This window comes from Vidua chalybeata, chromosome Z (genome assembly GCF_026979565.1).
Source record: "Vidua chalybeata isolate OUT-0048 chromosome Z, bVidCha1 merged haplotype, whole genome shotgun sequence".
In the NCBI taxonomy this organism is placed as follows: Eukaryota; Metazoa; Chordata; class Aves; order Passeriformes; family Viduidae; genus Vidua; species Vidua chalybeata.
The window spans coordinates 27,057,858-27,076,058 of record NC_071570.1 but is presented as its reverse complement, the minus strand read 5'-3'; the positions used below and the strand labels follow the sequence as shown (position 1 = coordinate 27,076,058).

The 18,201-nt window shown below is 39.9% G+C and overlaps 1 protein-coding gene across 1 annotated transcript in view; it reads right to left on the bottom strand.

Annotated features, from left to right (window-relative positions):
- PDE8B (phosphodiesterase 8B) overlaps nucleotides 1–18,201 on the bottom strand; it is a 69,885-nt gene that overhangs the window by 3,308 nt on the left and 48,376 nt on the right. The window contains exons 11-20 of the mRNA XM_053968891.1: nucleotides 13,441–13,492; nucleotides 10,455–10,532; nucleotides 9,557–9,633; nucleotides 8,205–8,369; nucleotides 7,412–7,457; nucleotides 6,844–6,979; nucleotides 5,449–5,647; nucleotides 4,310–4,527; nucleotides 3,189–3,324; nucleotides 855–1,022 (exon numbers count right to left, since the gene is read on the bottom strand). Of these exons, the coding sequence (XP_053824866.1) occupies nucleotides 855–1,022; nucleotides 3,189–3,324; nucleotides 4,310–4,527; nucleotides 5,449–5,647; nucleotides 6,844–6,979; nucleotides 7,412–7,457; nucleotides 8,205–8,369; nucleotides 9,557–9,633; nucleotides 10,455–10,532; nucleotides 13,441–13,492 (1,275 nt within the window). The remainder of the gene's footprint in view (nucleotides 1–854; nucleotides 1,023–3,188; nucleotides 3,325–4,309; nucleotides 4,528–5,448; nucleotides 5,648–6,843; nucleotides 6,980–7,411; nucleotides 7,458–8,204; nucleotides 8,370–9,556; nucleotides 9,634–10,454; nucleotides 10,533–13,440; nucleotides 13,493–18,201) is intronic.

The window sequence follows — 18,201 nt, the reverse complement described above, 5'->3', positions numbered from 1 at the left end:
TAGTGCTTAATTTGGGCAATTTAAAGCTTGTTTATGATACCTTGACTGCTAGGGAGATATAACATAAGTGATCTTTGATCTTTCTTAGGACATTACAAAATTAATTCACTATGATTAAAATGAAATTCAGACATGTCTCAGGTAGTAGCTACAGTTTTCTTTCAGTAGTAACTATCACATGTGTGACCTGACTATGAAGGGTAGGCATGCCCACTTTTCTTCCTCTCCACTCATAGCTATTATTTCCACACCATTACTGGCAAATAAAAGCTAAGATTTTATCAGTTGTTAATTAAAGAGCTAAAAGAGTGTTTCAGGAAGCTGGTTGCATTTCTGTCAGAAAAACTGAATTCAAAGAAAGAAAGCTGAGCTTCCAGTACTATATGGACACATCCCATTTGATAAGTATTTACACTGCCTACATGCCTGCAATACTTTTCTGCCTACAGTGGTAGTAGTTCAGGTTCCATCTTAGAAGAGAAAGGGCGATCCCAATAGTTTAGCTGAGGCATTGATCTTCAGGGAAGGTATTGTGACAAGAAGCTAGAGTGCTGAACATCTTGAATTTCAGCCAGTTAAATTGAGTAGGACTAATCAAATTGTTTTGGTCAGATCATGAAAATGTAAAACCTCCTTTCCACCTTTCTGTACAATGAGGTTCATGATAAGCAAACTAGCTAATTACTTGGAGTGAATTCTTCTGTATGAAATTGAGGGGCCAGTTCTGACTGCAAACTAAGAACATACATCTGGACTCTGTGATGACACCAGGCAGACCCTTATGTGGAACAGCAGATTAGCCAATGTGCACTTCCTTATCTAATATAATAGTTAAATCATAAAAATATACATACCTGTGCAAAGTACTCCTCTGAAATCCTGCCTGCCCATTCAATACATAGTTCTAGGGGGCGACATGGATTTGCTACATCTGCACATTTAATCATCATGCGCTTGATCAGTGTCTGGTTGTCTGGAAAATTCTTTATGTTGGCTGTACATTCAGTGTTGCTGCCTTCGCTCTGTAAAGGAGAGTTAGTTACAGGGACCAGTGGTGGCATCCCCTGCTAGCAGGGGGCATCATTATCAACTCTACCAGATTTAGGCACTAAGCAGGTACCCAGTATACTGCCTTACAGTTTCATGCAGAGCACCAGGAACTTGGAGAAGAAGGTGATGCCTGAGAACTTGAGCCTTGTTAAGTAAATAATGATAACCCAAATACATATTGCAGTTGTGGTCATTCTCAAAATTAGTATCAAATTTTGTGAAATAAAGTGCCACAGGCTCTTTATTGGGTGGGATGTTACCTTCTCTGCATCCCAGCCTGACCCTCTTGGAAGAGGACAATCATAGGGGATGCATCCATCAACTGTAAGCTCATAAAAATCCTCACTTATGAATGTTTAATGTAGGGGTGGTGCTACTAGGGGACTGCTTCACTTAGTGGAGTTTCTGGAGTTAGATTTTTATTCCTAAATGAGAAAACTGAGGCAGGCACAGGGGATTGAATTGACTGGCACAACTATTTCTTTTACACACAGAAAAGCAGGTCTCTGACATTAATTTCCAGAATGTTTCCAAGTAGAACTGCTTTTTTTGTATCAGATTTTTAACATTCAGCCTGGAATAATCTTTGATCTCAGTTCCCAGCAAAGGTGAAATCTTACATAATCTCTGAGATTAACAGTAGGAAATCACAAGAGCAGCAGACTGCCTTACAGAAATTCTCTGCTTGCTAGACAGTAAAATACCAAACTTCTTACTGACTGCTTTGGGGACCAGGTGGTGGTGACAAGGTAGTTGTTCCCAGTCTGCTGTGGCATCGTATTTTGGGTCTTGAACAGTTTAGAAAGGCACAGGTAAATTATGGAGTAATGTAAGGCCTCCACCTCTGCTCACATGGCATTAATACTATTCTCAAAATAATATATTTGTGGGATTTTGGCCCCCCATCACTGCTAAATTCAACTCGTGAGTCAAAAACTGAATGTAAGTATTTTTTGCCACCATAACTAAATTAGTATCATTTTGGCTTATGGGGAAATATTTTGCTGTGACTTTTGCCAATTCAGGCATTAGTCTTCTAACTTTATGTTTAGCAGTTAATCCTTTTTCAGCATGGGTAGCCCAGGAAAGAGCTGTCAAGTTAACCCTGTACCTTAACTGCTGTTCAAGACCAAAACCAGAAAGAGCTACAGTTAACAGTAAAGAACAGAACAACCTAATACTGAGGGAAAACAAGAAGTCTGTAGTGCAAGCGGTTCTGTCCTTCACGCTTGTTGTGAGATAAATTCAGCAGCATTTGTGGTTTCCAGCTCATATTGTGGGAGAGTGGAGCTCAACAGTCTCTAGACTCAGGTAATTTCAGATGACAGAATGCTGTCTTTAAAGTTGTAAATGGTACCCATGACAGTCTACAGTACAAAGTCCTATTTTGGATAGCTAACAGAAGATACTTCAATTTGGTTTTAGCATTGCTGATCTTCAGTTTTGTCTGATTGTTTTTTGCATGTTTCCAACAAAGCATTATATTCACTAAGGTGCATTAAGATAGTCTTTCCTCAGGTAACACTGCCCTTGAGAACCTGGTCAGGTTCTGTGTGCTCAGCTTTGCGAGGCGGCAAGAGAAGGTAAGTAGGGGATGGGAAACTCAGAGGCAGCTTATTAAATAAACCCTGGTGGAGCATGAGGGTGTGTAACTGTTATGCAAAAAGGCCTGGACATCTCCTGGTACAATCAGGAGTGGAGAGGTCTCAGGAAGTTATTCCTCAGGGCTTGAAGGCTCCAGATTACACAGAGACAAAACTGTCAAGAAGGTTCTTCAGTTACATCCCTAGGCTCAGACAAATCCCACTGTTTGGAGACAGAATCATAGGAACAGGTGCCAACCTGACTCCATGCACAGAATTTTCCATGTAAAACAACATCCACTCCTATATTTCCTGCCTACAAATTGGCTTCTAACACAAGGCTTATAAAATGAAGTGTTTAAATGAAATAAGAGCAGAAAAGAGAAAAAGCATATTTTTTCACACTTTCATATGTGAGGCCACAAATCCATTTGTGTCATTTGGGCATTGCCACAATGCAAATTAATACAAGGTGACTGAAAATGATACTTAAGGTTGTCTGGGAAGAACTTCACTGAAATGCCTGAAGCCATAAAGTTCTGCAAGTCCACTTACATATGGGCTGGTCTCCTCAGATGCCATAGGCTTGTTGATACTGTTCACAAATTTGTTCACATGCTCAAAGTGCTTTGTCATCTCTGTTGCCAAAACCATGTCAATAATGGCCTGTCGCAATGTCCGGTAGCGATTTCTAGGAAAGAAAAAGAGTTCTTGCTCATGAGCTTGCCAAACAGAGCTCTGCCCTTTCCTCATCCCTGCCCACACAGTGCTACAGAACACTGCTCAGGGACGCAGCCACAAGCAGGCACCTTCAGAGTTTGGAACAGTTTAAGAATGGAGGAATAGACAAGATCGTGCCTCTCCAAGTTTCCCCCACTCTGTTATTTTTACCTAATGAAAATCCTGTGAAGTCAACAAAAATTTACATCTCAGTTTCATAATGCTGTAAGACTAAGATAACTTCTCCAGGAATGGCACCAATGTGTCCATGTATGTTGTGCTGTATGTTAGTGTTAGTGTTAGCTTGGAATGCAAATCTCAGATTTTTCAAAAAGAACAGTGTTATGGGAGATAGATCAATTACTTCTTTGAGGTGAGTCTCTTTCTCTTTCAGAGCTCTTTCTCTGTCACCTTATCCCTACAAAAGCTAGAGTCGTGCAGTGGGAACTCCTGGGCTACTTGCATGCCCAGCCAACCACAGGGAGCTTCCAGCTCTCCCAGAGCTTCATGTCCTCTGCTACCACCCTTTTGATTCCACGTGAATGTAGTAGTACTGCATAAGGATGCATAGAACCATATGCAGACACAACATGCAGCATCTAGCTGCTGGTGTGTAAAACAGACCACGAAAAAGTAGTGCCCAGGCTCCTTCAATGAAAAGGCAATGGGCAAAGATGCAGCCTTGAGGCCGTTAACTGGACCAAGTTAGTGTAATTCATAAAATATTATTAAATATATCTTTAAGCTTCTAATAATTACAAATTGGAAGAAGGGCTGGTGAGGGGGAAATTAAAACCTTTTTATAAATCATGTCTACATAAGATTCCAGAAGAGGTTAAACTTTATTATCTGTATTTAAACTATGTATTCTTGTTTAGAAGATAGGCTCTCAATTTGCCCCAAACTGCCAAATAAGCAGTCCACACATGGACACTCCCCTTGTCCAGCAGACACACCTATCAATATTCTTGAAAATATTGTATTTGCTGTCTTTTGTTGTAAGCTGAAATGCCAGTGCTGTGTGATGACTCTCTAATACAGCTGTATCATTGTAAAGGACAGCTAATTCACTGCCTGCATTGCACAGGAAAGAGTTGGTCCGTCCAGGATGGTCTACATCATGAATGGTTGCAGCTATTAATGCAGCTACCTCATCTAGATGGTCCAGACTTCCCTACAGGAAGAGAGAAAAATTACAATGTGGCACAAAAATTACAGTAAATATTTTTTGATAACCTCCAGGTACCCACAATTACACAAATGTAAACTTAAGAAGGGATCCTACCTCCTTGCAGTCATTTTCCATTCACTTTGCCCACAGATTACCTACCACAAAACTTCCACTCCTACCCTTATCCAAATATGCTTTCTTTAATGAAGCTTTTTACACCGCTGTCACCTGACCAATATCTTTGCATAGAATTCTTCAATGGATAGATGACCTAGTGGTTTTCTTCCACTTTGTATGCTTGCCTGAATGTATCTGTATTGACTCTGCTCCACACACCTTATGTTTTAGCACAGGATAGGATAGACTATTTCACTTGGAAGTAACCTACAATGATCGTTGGCCAAACTGCCTGACCACTTCAGGACTGAACAAAAGTTAAAGCATGTTATTATGGGCATTGTCCAAATGCCCCTTAAAACACTGACAGGCGTGGGGCATCAACCACCTCTCTGGGAAGCCTGTTCCAGTATTTAACCACTTAGTAAAAAAATATTTCCTAATGTTCAGTCTGAACCTCCCCTGGCACAGTTTTGAATCTTTCCCACATGTCCTGTTGCTCATACCTCCCTCTCCAAAGATTTTGCAAAGCTTTATTAAGAACTGTTACCTACAGCCAATTAACAAGAGACAGAAAAGAGCCAGGTTCCCTCCCCACCTCCATCACTGCTACTTAAAAATGTAAATTTGTATAAACAGACTTTAGAGAAACTGTGTGGGCCTGCTTGCATCAGAGGAAGACTTCAAGGACAGAGAGAGTTTATGAAGCCAGGACCATTATTTAAACATCTGACTTCTGGATGACACACATAGAATGGCAAACACACTGAAAGCCTAACCCAAAGAACTCCTAGGTGATGATTCTACCTTAACTCTCTCCTTCCCGAGAAAGAAGGCAGTAGCATGCAGGACATCTGCTGCATGTGTGGAGTTGTGGTATGAGTTGGAGGAATGGTAGTTGGCTTCAATGACCTGCAGCCATGCCCGCAGTGTTGCTTCCGTACAGTTTAAAAACTCAGAGACCCCAAACCGGGCAAAAACTTTTAAGCCCAAATACACTAATGGCCTGAAAAACAACAGAAGAAAAAAAGCACTGCTGTAAAATAGGAAATTTTGATGTTCTAAAAGTGATACATTGAACAAAGAAACCAAGACTTTTAAAAGGGGTGGGTAAAGCTAAACATTTTTAAATTGCATATCTATAACCTCTAAAAAGCTGGGCCAAGGTTACAAATGATTGCATCTATCATCCTTTCAGATGTTATTTTAATATTTTGTAGAAATAGTACCATTCTATTAAGAGTTTCAACAATTCCTGTGGCTTCAGATAAAACATCTTAAAACCCCTTTTTTTTTGTGTTTAGTATCTGTCAATCAAACAAAATTCCATTTATTTTTCTCCTGAGGAGAAAAAACAGACTTTGAACATTACATGAGCACATGTCAAAGGCTAAAAAGTCCTAAGCCAAAAAAAAAAGAGGTAAAATTTCAGTTGTAAAGTGCTCTGTGTGCATAGGTGTGTGTGTGTTTGTACAATGCTGGGAATCCCATGTGTGAAACATGAGTGAAACCTCTAATCTTTTTGATTCTTAAATCTAAATCCAGTCTGGGTTGTCTTTTACTCTGTGAGAGAGTCTTATCCATCAGTTACATTTTTCACTCCTGCAAGATGACCTACAGAGCCTCTGAGCTGAGAAAGGCATAACCAAACCCCAACACCTGCAGATTAAAACCAGTCAAATGAAAATTTCTAAAATGGCTATTTTATGCAATGAGAGTACATAAGAATGGGTAGTTTGCTTGATTCTTTGCGTCTTGGAATTAAAGCAACTTTTCTGTCTGGATGATGTGCTTATTTTTGCGGTCTGCATGACCTCAAAACTACTGACGTCCATTTTCATTAGAAGCTTTAAAATCCCAGTCTGTTGATCCTATCACTGGTTTATCCTCCATCCCAATTTTTTATCCCTATAATCAAAAGCTACAATTGCCTTAGATCTTCCCAAACTGGGGAGTGATTTAGGTGAGGAAGGGGAGAGGTTTGCTTTTTCCAGCAAGACTATTTGCACATGAGCAAGAAAAAGGGAGGGCATCCAGCATGTGGCAACATCAGACTACATTGAATAGTGTCACTTGGACAGAGTGGATCTGTGTCAAGCAAGACAACTCTCACAGATTTGCTGTGTCTTGCTGCAGCTTTTCCAGAGAGCTACAGCTCCTCAACAAACTTTCTCTGGGCACCCAGGGAAAGGAGTCCAGTACCTTTTATTTGTAACAGCTTCCAACTCAAAAATATTGAAGTCCCAACTTTCCTCATTATCTAGGAGCTGTGCAATACAGGGTGGAACATCATTGATGGTGTTTGGCACTGGAAGGTGAGTATGGCTCAGGTTCATATCTGTTGAAATGGAATTTGGGAATTAACACATTTCTGGGATATTCCCTCTACACTACCACAGCCCCTCTTCAGAATTCCATTTAGAAAACAACTCTTTTTCAAGAAAAAAAAAACTTTTTTTCTTATATGAAAAAGTCTGTAAATGCCTAAAATAGAAAGGTTTATTACAGAGCATTTGAACATAAACCAAAAAGATTAGTGAACATTTCTTTGAGTGACAGTTTGGTTTTTTGCTAACATTTTGAAATGCATTATTTTAATTGTTTGAGCCTGTTTCAACACCAAAATCGAGGCAGCCTAGCACTTGTGCTGCAGTCATTTAGACGACCATTTCCAGAGACATACATCCCACTGCAAATTAGCCTGAAGCTGTATGTTAGCAGTATTGACAAAAGTCACACATGCAAAGGGAGGTTTAAAATGGTGGCTTACTCTTAGAAAACACATACTCGTTTCCTGACAGTCTTCTCAAGCCATCCTGAAAAAGAAAGCAAGTTTATCTTAGTTTTTTAGCTGCACAAACACTATATGCACTTTAGGTACTATTCCTGCGTACTAAAAGCAGTACTCTTATTGCAGCACTATAACATAATCGTGGTTTTAGGGTCTTTCAAAACAAACATGAAAGGATCCCTGGAACACTGGTATGAGATCTCCAGAAAAGATATTAAATATACAGTGTATTGCCCACCTTGACCCTCTCATTGGCACCTCCATAATTCAAATCGGCCATTATGATTTATTTTTCATTTTATTTATATTATTTTGGTGGGGATTAGCTCAGTGTCTATTAAAAAATGAGTAAATCCATGACAAAATTAAGATAGTTTGTCTCTTGCTGTTATTACAGGACCAAAATTAGGGCTTGATTAAAGCAATCTCACTGATACACTGGACTAGCTATACAGCAATCCCTCTAATCCCATATAAGCTTCTAGAGTTTCTATAAAGTATCTCCTTCAGTATCTTCTGAGAGATTGGATATAGTTTCTGGTGGCATGTCTGTTCACTTGTATCTGAGGATGAATGCACGCAGTGGACTGAAATGTGGCCATAGTTTACTACATCCTGCAGTACTGCTAGTAAAGAGGCCAAAATACTTAACTGAAACAGTGATGAATTACAAGTCCCCTTCCCATTGCTTGGGAAATTTTAGCACAGCAGAGCAGTGAACTGTGATGTAGGACACTGGTCCAGTAATTTTGTCTTTACTAATTTTACTCACGTTCATCAGACCTCCAACAAGATCACTTGTGTGAGGGTCCTCATCTTTGGTACCTAGCTGAGGGGAATAAAGTTCTGTTGTCCGCAGGATTTCCAGAACTCTATCCAAGGCCTCTGCGACTGTGATCGGGCTGTTTTCCTGGGCAGCGTTAATTATGTTAATAACCTGAAAGCAGATTAAGGAGGCAGGCAAAGAAAAGTGAATGGCACTTTTTTCTTATTACAAAATTTTTATTCTTGTCTTGATTATGTTAATTCTCATCAAATGCAATGTAATTCCCCACAATCCTTGAAGTACAGCACTGAAAATGTAAATTTGTGCTCATATTTCCTGGTATCTCTCTGCTATTTTTAACTGGCAAACTCCTGGGAAATGGAAGTAGAATGGTGTGAATTATCTGAAACAGTTGCCGGTGGGTGGACCAAAAACCAGCAATGTCCCAGTACATCAGTGTATCCAGGTCTGCTCTGAAACAAATTATTCAATCCCTGAAGGAAAACCCAAACAAACAAACTCTTGGAAGTGACTCAAGAGTCACTGATACTATACCATGATATTCTCCATTGTAGAAGTGAAGGTCAGAGAGCAGGAAGTGCTGGACTGTGGGAGAAAAGGATGGCTTTTTGAAACCCACACTGTGCCTCAGCCACAATCTGGAAATGCAGCAGTGGCTGCTCCTGGCTTTACCAAGAATGACAGGAAGAAAGTCCCAGTGCTGTCTTCTCCAGGAGCCAGAGGCTGCTGCACAGCCACTACAAGCCTCCCTGTGGATATGACTGAGGAAAAGGAAAAGGAGCCAGTTGCTCTTACAGTCACAGTGGTGCTGGGAAGAGCTTGATGATTGCAAGAAAAGATATGGAGAGAGGAAAAAATTATTTGAAAATTATTCGATACCTCACACCCTGGTGTGTTACAAGTGACTGTGCAGCTGATTTGTGACAGCAAAATTTGTGTAACACAGTGAAGAAAGGCTGCAGAAAGTGGGGAAGACAGAAGATGGTGTAGGTGCTCCCCCTTCTGCATGGTATCTTATCAATAGTGAGAGCAAAGGTGAGATTGGAAGAACATCCTCCTACTCACACACAACCCAACAGAGCAGTGTCCCCTTCCTGCCAGAAGTCATGCATCTAGCAAGGGCACCCTTCTCCCCTCCTTAATATTCCTCCTTATGACTAGCATTTGGAATGCCATGATGAGATGTAGAAAGTGGTAATAAAAACAAATTACTTATATTACTCTGTTAAATACAAAGTGCAGGAAGCCTCTGTTTGCCTGTCCAGAAACTACATACTTCCTTATGAGCAGAACTTGGAACTCTGGAGTTTGTGGAAAAGTCAGTGCTCAGGACTCACCTTTGTGATAGGAGCTTCTATTGTCATAGAATGAATCCGTGCCATTGAGGAGTACCGTCGGGTCTGTAAACTTGGAGCTGCCATTAAAGAGCCATAGAGTGTGAATCAGATGACAGCATTTGAAGAGTGCAGAAGGCCAGGGCATGGCACAATGAAATACAGCCTTGTGTCCCATTTCTCCCCTGGCAAGTTCTTCACTTTCTGCCTCCTTGGCAGCCACCTCTCATTTTTGCTGTCAGATTTTCCATCCATCTTTCACTTCAGAATGGAGTTGTACTTACACTTCATGCCCTTTGACTGCAGTGGAACTCTATTAGACATGGCTCCTCCTGTAAGTCTGTGTGTGTCCCTCCTCTTGGTGGTACAGTTGCTCTAATGAAAACCATTCCTGCTCCCCATAAGCAGTATTTCTCTCACTACACACAGGGGCAGAAAGAAATCTCTGCCACCATTGTCCCACCCCTGTAAGCAGTCACAAGTGGGATTAGAAGTACTGCTCTCAAGTAACCAGCAGCAATAGGTTCTTTCATGTTAAACAATAAACCAAAATATGTGCTTAGGAGCACAAGCTGCAGTCCTCTAAGAGAGGTGGCTTCACCACACACTCTTGTAGCAAGCTGCTTCTATCCCTTGGCACAGTCACTCCTCCTCCCTGTGAAGGCATTCAGCACTGTCATGCATTGTATAGCAATGCTGGTACTCATGCTGGGGCAGTGCTTTGCAAATCAGAAAGAAATTTTACAGCAGTTTTAAAAAAATGGAGTAATCTCTGTTTAACCAGCTGTGAATCTGGTTATTCTTTTGTTCTTTTATTGCCAAGCCAAGTCTGTTCTTTATTTATTTATAAATATATATTCATGTATATTTATAGTATTGTACATACAGTTTGCTTTCTTACCATCACTACTTTGAGATGTTATTGACTTAACATCAACTGAGTCTTTCCTCCTGTTCTTGCACTTGTAAGAACCGGATTCTGTAAGTACAAAACAAAAGTTTTAAAAATGCATCAAGTAAAACCTCTACAAAATATCCATCTAATATTTTGGAAATTTAATTAAGTGATCTTAACAATATCACACAAGTGGGGGAAATATTGCAATTTCTGCACATCAGAACAAGGAACTCAGTGTCTATCAATTTAAAGCAACTTGCCTGAAGTTACCTGGAACAGTCTTTTGCAAGGAAGTCAAGATACCTTATGGAACAGGAGACTTGTTTCACCTAACTTTAGCTCCCTAAAAGCAGCAGTCTTGCAGGCTGTCATCATCTAAGGTTATCAGAGATCTTGCTTCAGGAGAGATGTCTCAGGCAGGTGGGCTGAACCCATTGTGCAAGTTCTTTTTGCTCTACTCTGACCACTGAACAAACCTGAGTTTAACTGCCTAAAACTTTAGCTAATTGAGAAGAGTTTCATCTTACTCTACATTCTTAAAGCCAAAGCATAGTTCAGACTCAGACAGCTTTTGCTTTTATTTGCAATAAATATTTGTAACCTGTGTTTAAGGAAAATCCAACATGCTGAGAATGATTAAACAATCAATTTAGTTCTTCTGACTATTAGCCATGCAATAAACTTATTCTTGAAACTGCTGTTTGCTAAAGCCAGAGAAATTATCACATCCAGTCAAATTCAAAAGCTGGATGAAATGACAGCAAGGAGTCTCAAAAAAAAAAAAAAAAAAATCTGGTAAAATTTTTTTTTCTCCAAAACATTAAAGTCTGCACTCTCCCTTATGATTAAAAACAGCAACCATGCATCTATTCAGCACTTTCCAAGAGTCTTTACAGTACCTATTCCTAAGATATCTAAAATGCCACTCAAGGATCAGAGATCCTAGCAGGCTTTCAAAAGCTGGTAAAAGCATTTGAAAAGTCAGAAGTATTATTACTTCGATATTCTTTACATAAAGACCAATTTTCATTATAATGTCACAAGACAGGATGTATGCAGCCTCTCTTTAGCAAAATAAAATGTTAACATACAATTATCCAGAATTAAAAGTTCATCCATCCTAAAAATTACTGAAATAGTTTCTGTCTTAATTCTCTTTTTTCAACCACAGACTTGTAAGACAGTTTGTGTCTTCTTTGTTGCAGTCTGAACTGGAGAAATTGAAAGCATTTTCCTCTGTTGACACCAAAGAGCAGGGCATAGCTAATGCATGTTAAATAATTTATTTATTTGATAGTACTCCTCTTACAAATCCCATTCTTGCACTAACATTTGGATGAGTTTATCATAAGGCACTTGAGTGGGAGCAAACATTTATACATAAACATAGCTGTGAGTGGCTATAGTTGACAAAACAAATCTCCTTGTGTTAAATGCCAACTAGCAAGTCAGATACTTTGCTAGTGCCACCCAAAGAGTCACAGGTGCATAAAAGCTACTCACTGCCATACTATGGTTTCATCTGTAAATATTTAAGTGCCTACGTAAAGTTTTTTTCTTCACCTGGTGAGCAGAAAATCTTATCATCCAGGTTTTTACAAATCTCACACCACTGGAAACAGCATGATACACATGGATTACTCTTCTATGCTCGTCACATATTGGTATATGCCCATGGCTCTTGAAAGTTATTCTTGGAGCACAGCCATGGGCTGCAGGGAAGGATAACCTACATCACATGCTCTGAGACTGCCTACTTTCACTGCACTGTAGTCATCAATGTGGTGTCATAGCATGGGGCTTCCCAGTCTTGCTGAAATCTGTCACAATAATGAGCAAACCTAAAACATTAGTAAACTAATATAAATGTGTTAGTTAGTAATAAGTGTACTGCTTAATTTATGGTCTTCCTCACCTTCCTGTTTGCAGGAAAGAAACAGTGAGAAGAAAATCTGCTTTTATTACAGGGATACCGGAGCAAATGGATTAACATACTGTGGATCAGTTCTGGTGGCAGCAATGGGAATGAGGACAGCCAATTTCCTATTGTCTCTTCTTCCCTCTGCCCTTGTTATTTGGCATCACAAAGCCCTCAGATGTTTGTATGTATTAGGGTCCTTGAAAGAGCATGGGATGTCAAGCAGTCACGTCCCATGCTCTTAGGATGCTATATCCTCCTCCTCTGTGAAAACAAGAAGCTGCCTGAAGTTGCACAGCAACATTGTCTCACCTTTCATAGCAGGAAAGGCTTCAGGTGTCAGAAGGTAACAAGGCATGAGAACTTTTTCACTCATAATTAGAAGCCATCAGTCTGGCTGAGACCACTAGAGTCACAAGCTTAAAATTGTCTTTAAATACCTCCTTCTTCAGGGAAAAGTGGTATTCCAAACACTACACAGCACTGGAGGAAGGGATTATTCCCTTATGCGCTGCACTTCTAGTCAAAAGCTCTCTGCAAAACTCAAGGAGGGCTGGAGTGTGCTGTCTGTGAGTAAGCAAACCTACCTGAGATACAAGACAAGGGTTGCAGACATGCTGCAGTGACTCACTCAGTGCTGACTGGAACTGAGTTGCTCAGGCCTGGACATCTCAGAGACAACTGTCTTAGCCTGTGCTGGGGCCAAACCAATGGCCTGCTGACAGGTCCTAAACTTGGACACACTGTGGCAGGTGTGCTGGCACAAATCAGCACATTCCACATTTCAAACACAAAGAGGTGCCAAGGTACACTGGCTGCAGGATCAAGCAGTGTTTTAATACAACAGAGCAATGCATCTGAACTTCAAATGCACAGCAAGAGGTCAGCACAGGAGACTTAGTTATTGATGATTACAAGTCCAATTCATGGTGTATCAGCTGGCATCTGTCCTTGGCCATCAGCTCTGACCAATGACTGGACAGGGGGAAGAGGCAACAATTCATACCAGCAGAGAACCCCGACACAACCTCCAGCACAGCGGAATGTAGAGATAAATGGTAATATTCTAACCTGACTGGGAATTGTCTCCTGTGTACTTATCCTCACGGTGACTCTTGTAGAGCTGGAGATAAGAGTAAAATATATATGTAAGAAAAAAAGAATTAAAAAAACAAACAAAAAAACAAAAAACAAAGAAACAAAAAAAACCCCACAAAACCAAAAAAAAAAAAAACAACTTTAAAACAGGCTGCTTTCAACACTGTCCATATCCAGCATTTTTCCACTCAGCTATTTAAAAAAAATTTGTTTGGCAAAGACTTTTCTTCAGGTGTAATTAGATGTAGAGAAATAATATGGAAGTGAACAGATATGCCATGCAGAAAACCACAGATATAAGTGCTTTTATGTACTGAATTCCTGTTTAATGCCTGTGTTTACAAGAGGACTCATTTAGGTAGTGTTTTAAGTGCAGATTGCATATGAACCTGAAAGAATAAAATATAAAAATCCTACAACATTATTTTTTGTGCTTTAAAAATAATTTTCTTAGAACTATTGAAGCTAATTTTGAATGTATCCTTTTATGGATAACTGATAAACTGGACTTCAAAAAACTCAATTATAAAAACTACTCTCCAGGAAATAAGGGGTAGAGGTACGTGTTGTTTGTCAGACCTTTATTTTCAAGTAGAGTTTTTAATCATTCTCATGAATGAAAAATTAAACATGAAATCTTAATTCTTTGTTCTTCTGAAACATTTTAGCTAGCTTCAACATAGGTATTTGAAGCTTTCTTAGAATTTAGATAGGATATTTCCATATACTAAAATTTACAGCTATTGCTTGGTCTGCAATAACACAGATTAATTGTTCCTCTGCTTTTTCATTCTTTTCAAAGAAGAAGAAATTCTCATTTTTCATTCTTCTTTTCATTCTTCTGTCCAGTTCATGACAGTTTAATACCTGCTAATCAACTCACCCCTTTCCTTTGTTATGTGATTAGAAGAAAGTGTTTTGCTGTTGATAGGAAAACTGACTATAAATGGCAGCTCCTCAAGTTATTTCTTGAAAATTGGTGTGTGATGTATTTAAGTATAGCTAACAGAGTCACAGAGAAAGACTAGAAATAATGCTTACTACGAATAATGCTTACTTTTTTATTGTAGTCACTAGAGAAGATACACATACCCTCTTCACATGAATATATATCAGTGCTTGACACTGTAATTACAAATTTTTCAGTATATGTAATATTTAGGAGTCCATTACTGTCATATGGTGATTGGTTCCTCTGACCAAATCCATCACCTGCCTGAAGCAAAGCGCTAGATTGCATGGAAGCATGAAATCCATGGCTGCAACCTGTCAATTAAAAGGAGAGTATGACAAGGTTGCACTTGTGTGCTCTTACTGTCCGTATTAGTTTGTGACTGTGCATGCTTCAGGGCCCTCATGGGGATTATTCAGGAAAGAAAGGAAAGGAATGATACTATTTCTCTTTTCTGTCATTCTGTCATTCTTGCACACCTTTCATTTTTTCCTTTTTGCTGTGGCAGGGAGAGACAGAAGGTGAAAGGAGGAGAGAAGAAAATGGAAAAGAATAAAAACCCACAAAATTCTGGCATGGCTTTTTGTGATGAATTAAAAAAAAAAACAAGAAAGGGAAACCCTTTGCTCGTGCTCCATATAAATCTTGTTCAGGAGATCATATGGACTAACTCTTCATCCAAAAAAATTTTAAAAGCTTGAACACCTCTCTTGTAACCATACAGAAACTCTCGGAGAAATAATCTCATCCAAACAGAGTAAGGTTAAGGAAATCTCATGAAATATGGTACACTGACACAAGGCATCTGAACTGCTTGTTCTGGCCTCATCCTGGAGCTTTTCTCAAAGCCAATGGATATATCTCTGTCTACTGCACAACTGGCAGAAACATAGGCAAAGTCCTGCAAGTGCTTTACTAAAAAAATAAACCACATTTCTGTTCTGAATACTTCTCTTCCCCTTCTGCAGGCATGTCCTGAAAGAGCCATGTAAGGTAAGTTATGAGGGCAGTTACACAGTTAATCTTGGGTCAATATGTTCTTGAAAGAAACAACACCTCTCTTGTAAATTTATGAATGTGAAAACACTGGACTCTATCCTGCCAGGTCTCAAACTGAATGGCAGCATTAATAATTACCTAGAATCAGCACACAGGAATAATCACATGAATGTCAATCCCCATTCATAAATCTTCATTGTAAGAATGCTTAATGCTCTTTAGATATTTTTTTTTCCATGCATAAATTTAATATGCTAGGTTTTTCTATGTGATAAATCTGGCACGGAAATACAAGAAGGTCTCTGATATCCCTTACAGAGGATGTTGGTACTGGCAAAAAACACATACACATTTTTTAAGGTGAAACAATGTGTAATGATGTAAAGATGTTTTTGAAGTCAACATATACTGTCTGAATGCTGAGATCAAGCTGTTTAAAATTATATTGATTAAGTGAAACATTAGACATTTGACATCAAAATTTGAATTATGACAGCTTTTACTGCTCTGTAACTTAAGTAAATATTTAATTTGATTTCCTTTTATCCTTCCATAAAGATTTATTTGTAGCTTGAAAAGGAAGCTAATTTTTTTTAGTCTAAGGAAAAGTTCTACTGCTGCAAGTATTAAGGTATGGATATTAGGAAAACTGCAATGTCCAGGATCTCCTACAGGCATGAGATATTTCTGTGACAGAAGTGAAACAGATCAGTTACATATTTCTATCAAATACACCTTGTTTTTTCCTCAAGGGACCTAAAAATATCCACAGACCATACTTTCTGTTAGGCTGCAGTCTTTAACCTTTGTGGCAGACCTCTGTATCTGTGGAGAACCTTTTGAAAGCCATATTCCCTGGGATCACCAAATGTGTAAATCTTCCCAGGTCTATAGTGCTTAATTTACCAGCAGCTTCTTATGAACCAGTATTAAAAAGACAGGAATGGGTGATACTTTCCAGCAGTACAGGAGAATATGAATGTTGCCTTGGACACAAGTCCTTGTTTCTTAATTTCCCTTTTTCTCACTAACAAGGAGAGGCTTATGGGGCACATGAAGTTCAAGGGCAGTCTGGCAGCCTGAGCTGCAGCAACCATAAAATGGAGGAGTACAATATCCTCAGGGCACTGATGAGGTCACAGTAAACTCAATACCATGGACCTCAGGAGAGCAGACTTGGGCCTCTTCAGGAACCTGCTTGGTAGAGTGCTATTGAGTAAAGCCCTGGAGGGAAGATGGGCCCAAGAAACCTGATTAATATTCAAGGATCACCTCTTTCAAGTTCAGGAATGATGCTTCACAACAAAGAGAAGTCAGAAAAATGCCAGAAGGCCTGTGTGGCAGAAATGCCAGGGCGGCCTGTGTAGATGAACAAAGAACTTGTTGACAAACTCAAACAAAAAGAAGGAAGACTAAAGAGAGTGGAAAAAAGGACTGGTGGCCTGGGAGTAATACAGAGAATGTCTGAAGAGCCAGGGATCATGTTAGGAAAGCTAAAGCCTGATAGAATTAAATCTGGCCAGGGACATAAAGGACAACAAGAAAATCTTCTATAGGTACCTTGGTGAGTTAAAGAAAGATTAGGGAAAATGTGGTCCCTCTCTGGAAGGAAACAGGAGATCTGGTTACCTGGGACATATAGAAGGCTGAGGTACTCTCTGACTCTTCTGCCTTGGTCTTCACTGGCAAGTGTTCCAACTACATGCACTTCCCTAGTCACAGGAGGTAAAGGCAGGGACTGAGAAAAGGAAAACCACCCACTGTAGAAGAAGATCAGGTCTGGGAACATCCAAGGAACTTGAAGGTGCACAGGAGATTACAGGACCTGATCGGCATTTGTGAGTCCTGAAGGAGTTGGTGGAGGAAGTGGCTAAGCCGCTGTCTATCAGATTTGAGTAGTCATAGCAGTCCACTGAAGTTTCCAGTGACTGGAAATGGGGAAACGTACTTAACTGTCATTTCTAAAGATTAGAAAAGAAAAAGGAAAACACAGGGAACGACAGGCCAGTCTCATCTCTGTGCCCTGCAATCCATGGAGCAGATTCTTCTGGAAACTATGCTAAAGCATATGGAAAATAAGAAGATAATTGCTGACAACAAGCACAGCTTTACTAAGGGCAAATCATGCCTGACATATTTGGGAATATCATCTAACTGGGTCTCTGCAAAGCATTTGATGCTTCCATGCACACCCTTGACTCTACAGTGGAGAGACCTGGATTTGACAGGTGGATCACTCAGTGGATACGGAATTGCCTGAATGCTTCTGCTCAAAGAGTTGTGGCCAATGGCCACAACTGGGTGGAGTCTGGGTGGAGAGGAGTGGTGAGTGGTGCTCCCTGGGGGTCTGCACTAGGGCCAGGATTATGTAACATCTTTGTCAGAGACACAGACAGTGGGATCAGCAGGTTGGCTGATGACACCAAGCCTTGTGGTGTCACAACTGCTTGAGGGGCCACAGCACGCTGGAGAGGCCTCCAGCATAAGACATGAACGTGCTGGAGTGGATCCAGAGAAGGGCCACAGAACTGACCAGAGAGCTGTAGCACCTCTCTTACATGAAAAGGATGAGAGAGTTGGGATTGTTCAGTTTGCAGAAGAGAAGACTGGGAGGTCTTTTAGCACCTTCCAATTACTAAAGGGGCCTACAAGAAAATAAAAGAAAATTTTACAAGGGTATATAGTGATAGGACAAGAGGCAATGGTTTTAAACTGAAAGAGAGTAGGTTTCAACTAGCTATCAGGAAGAAATTCTTTACTGTGAGGGTGGTGAGACACTGGAA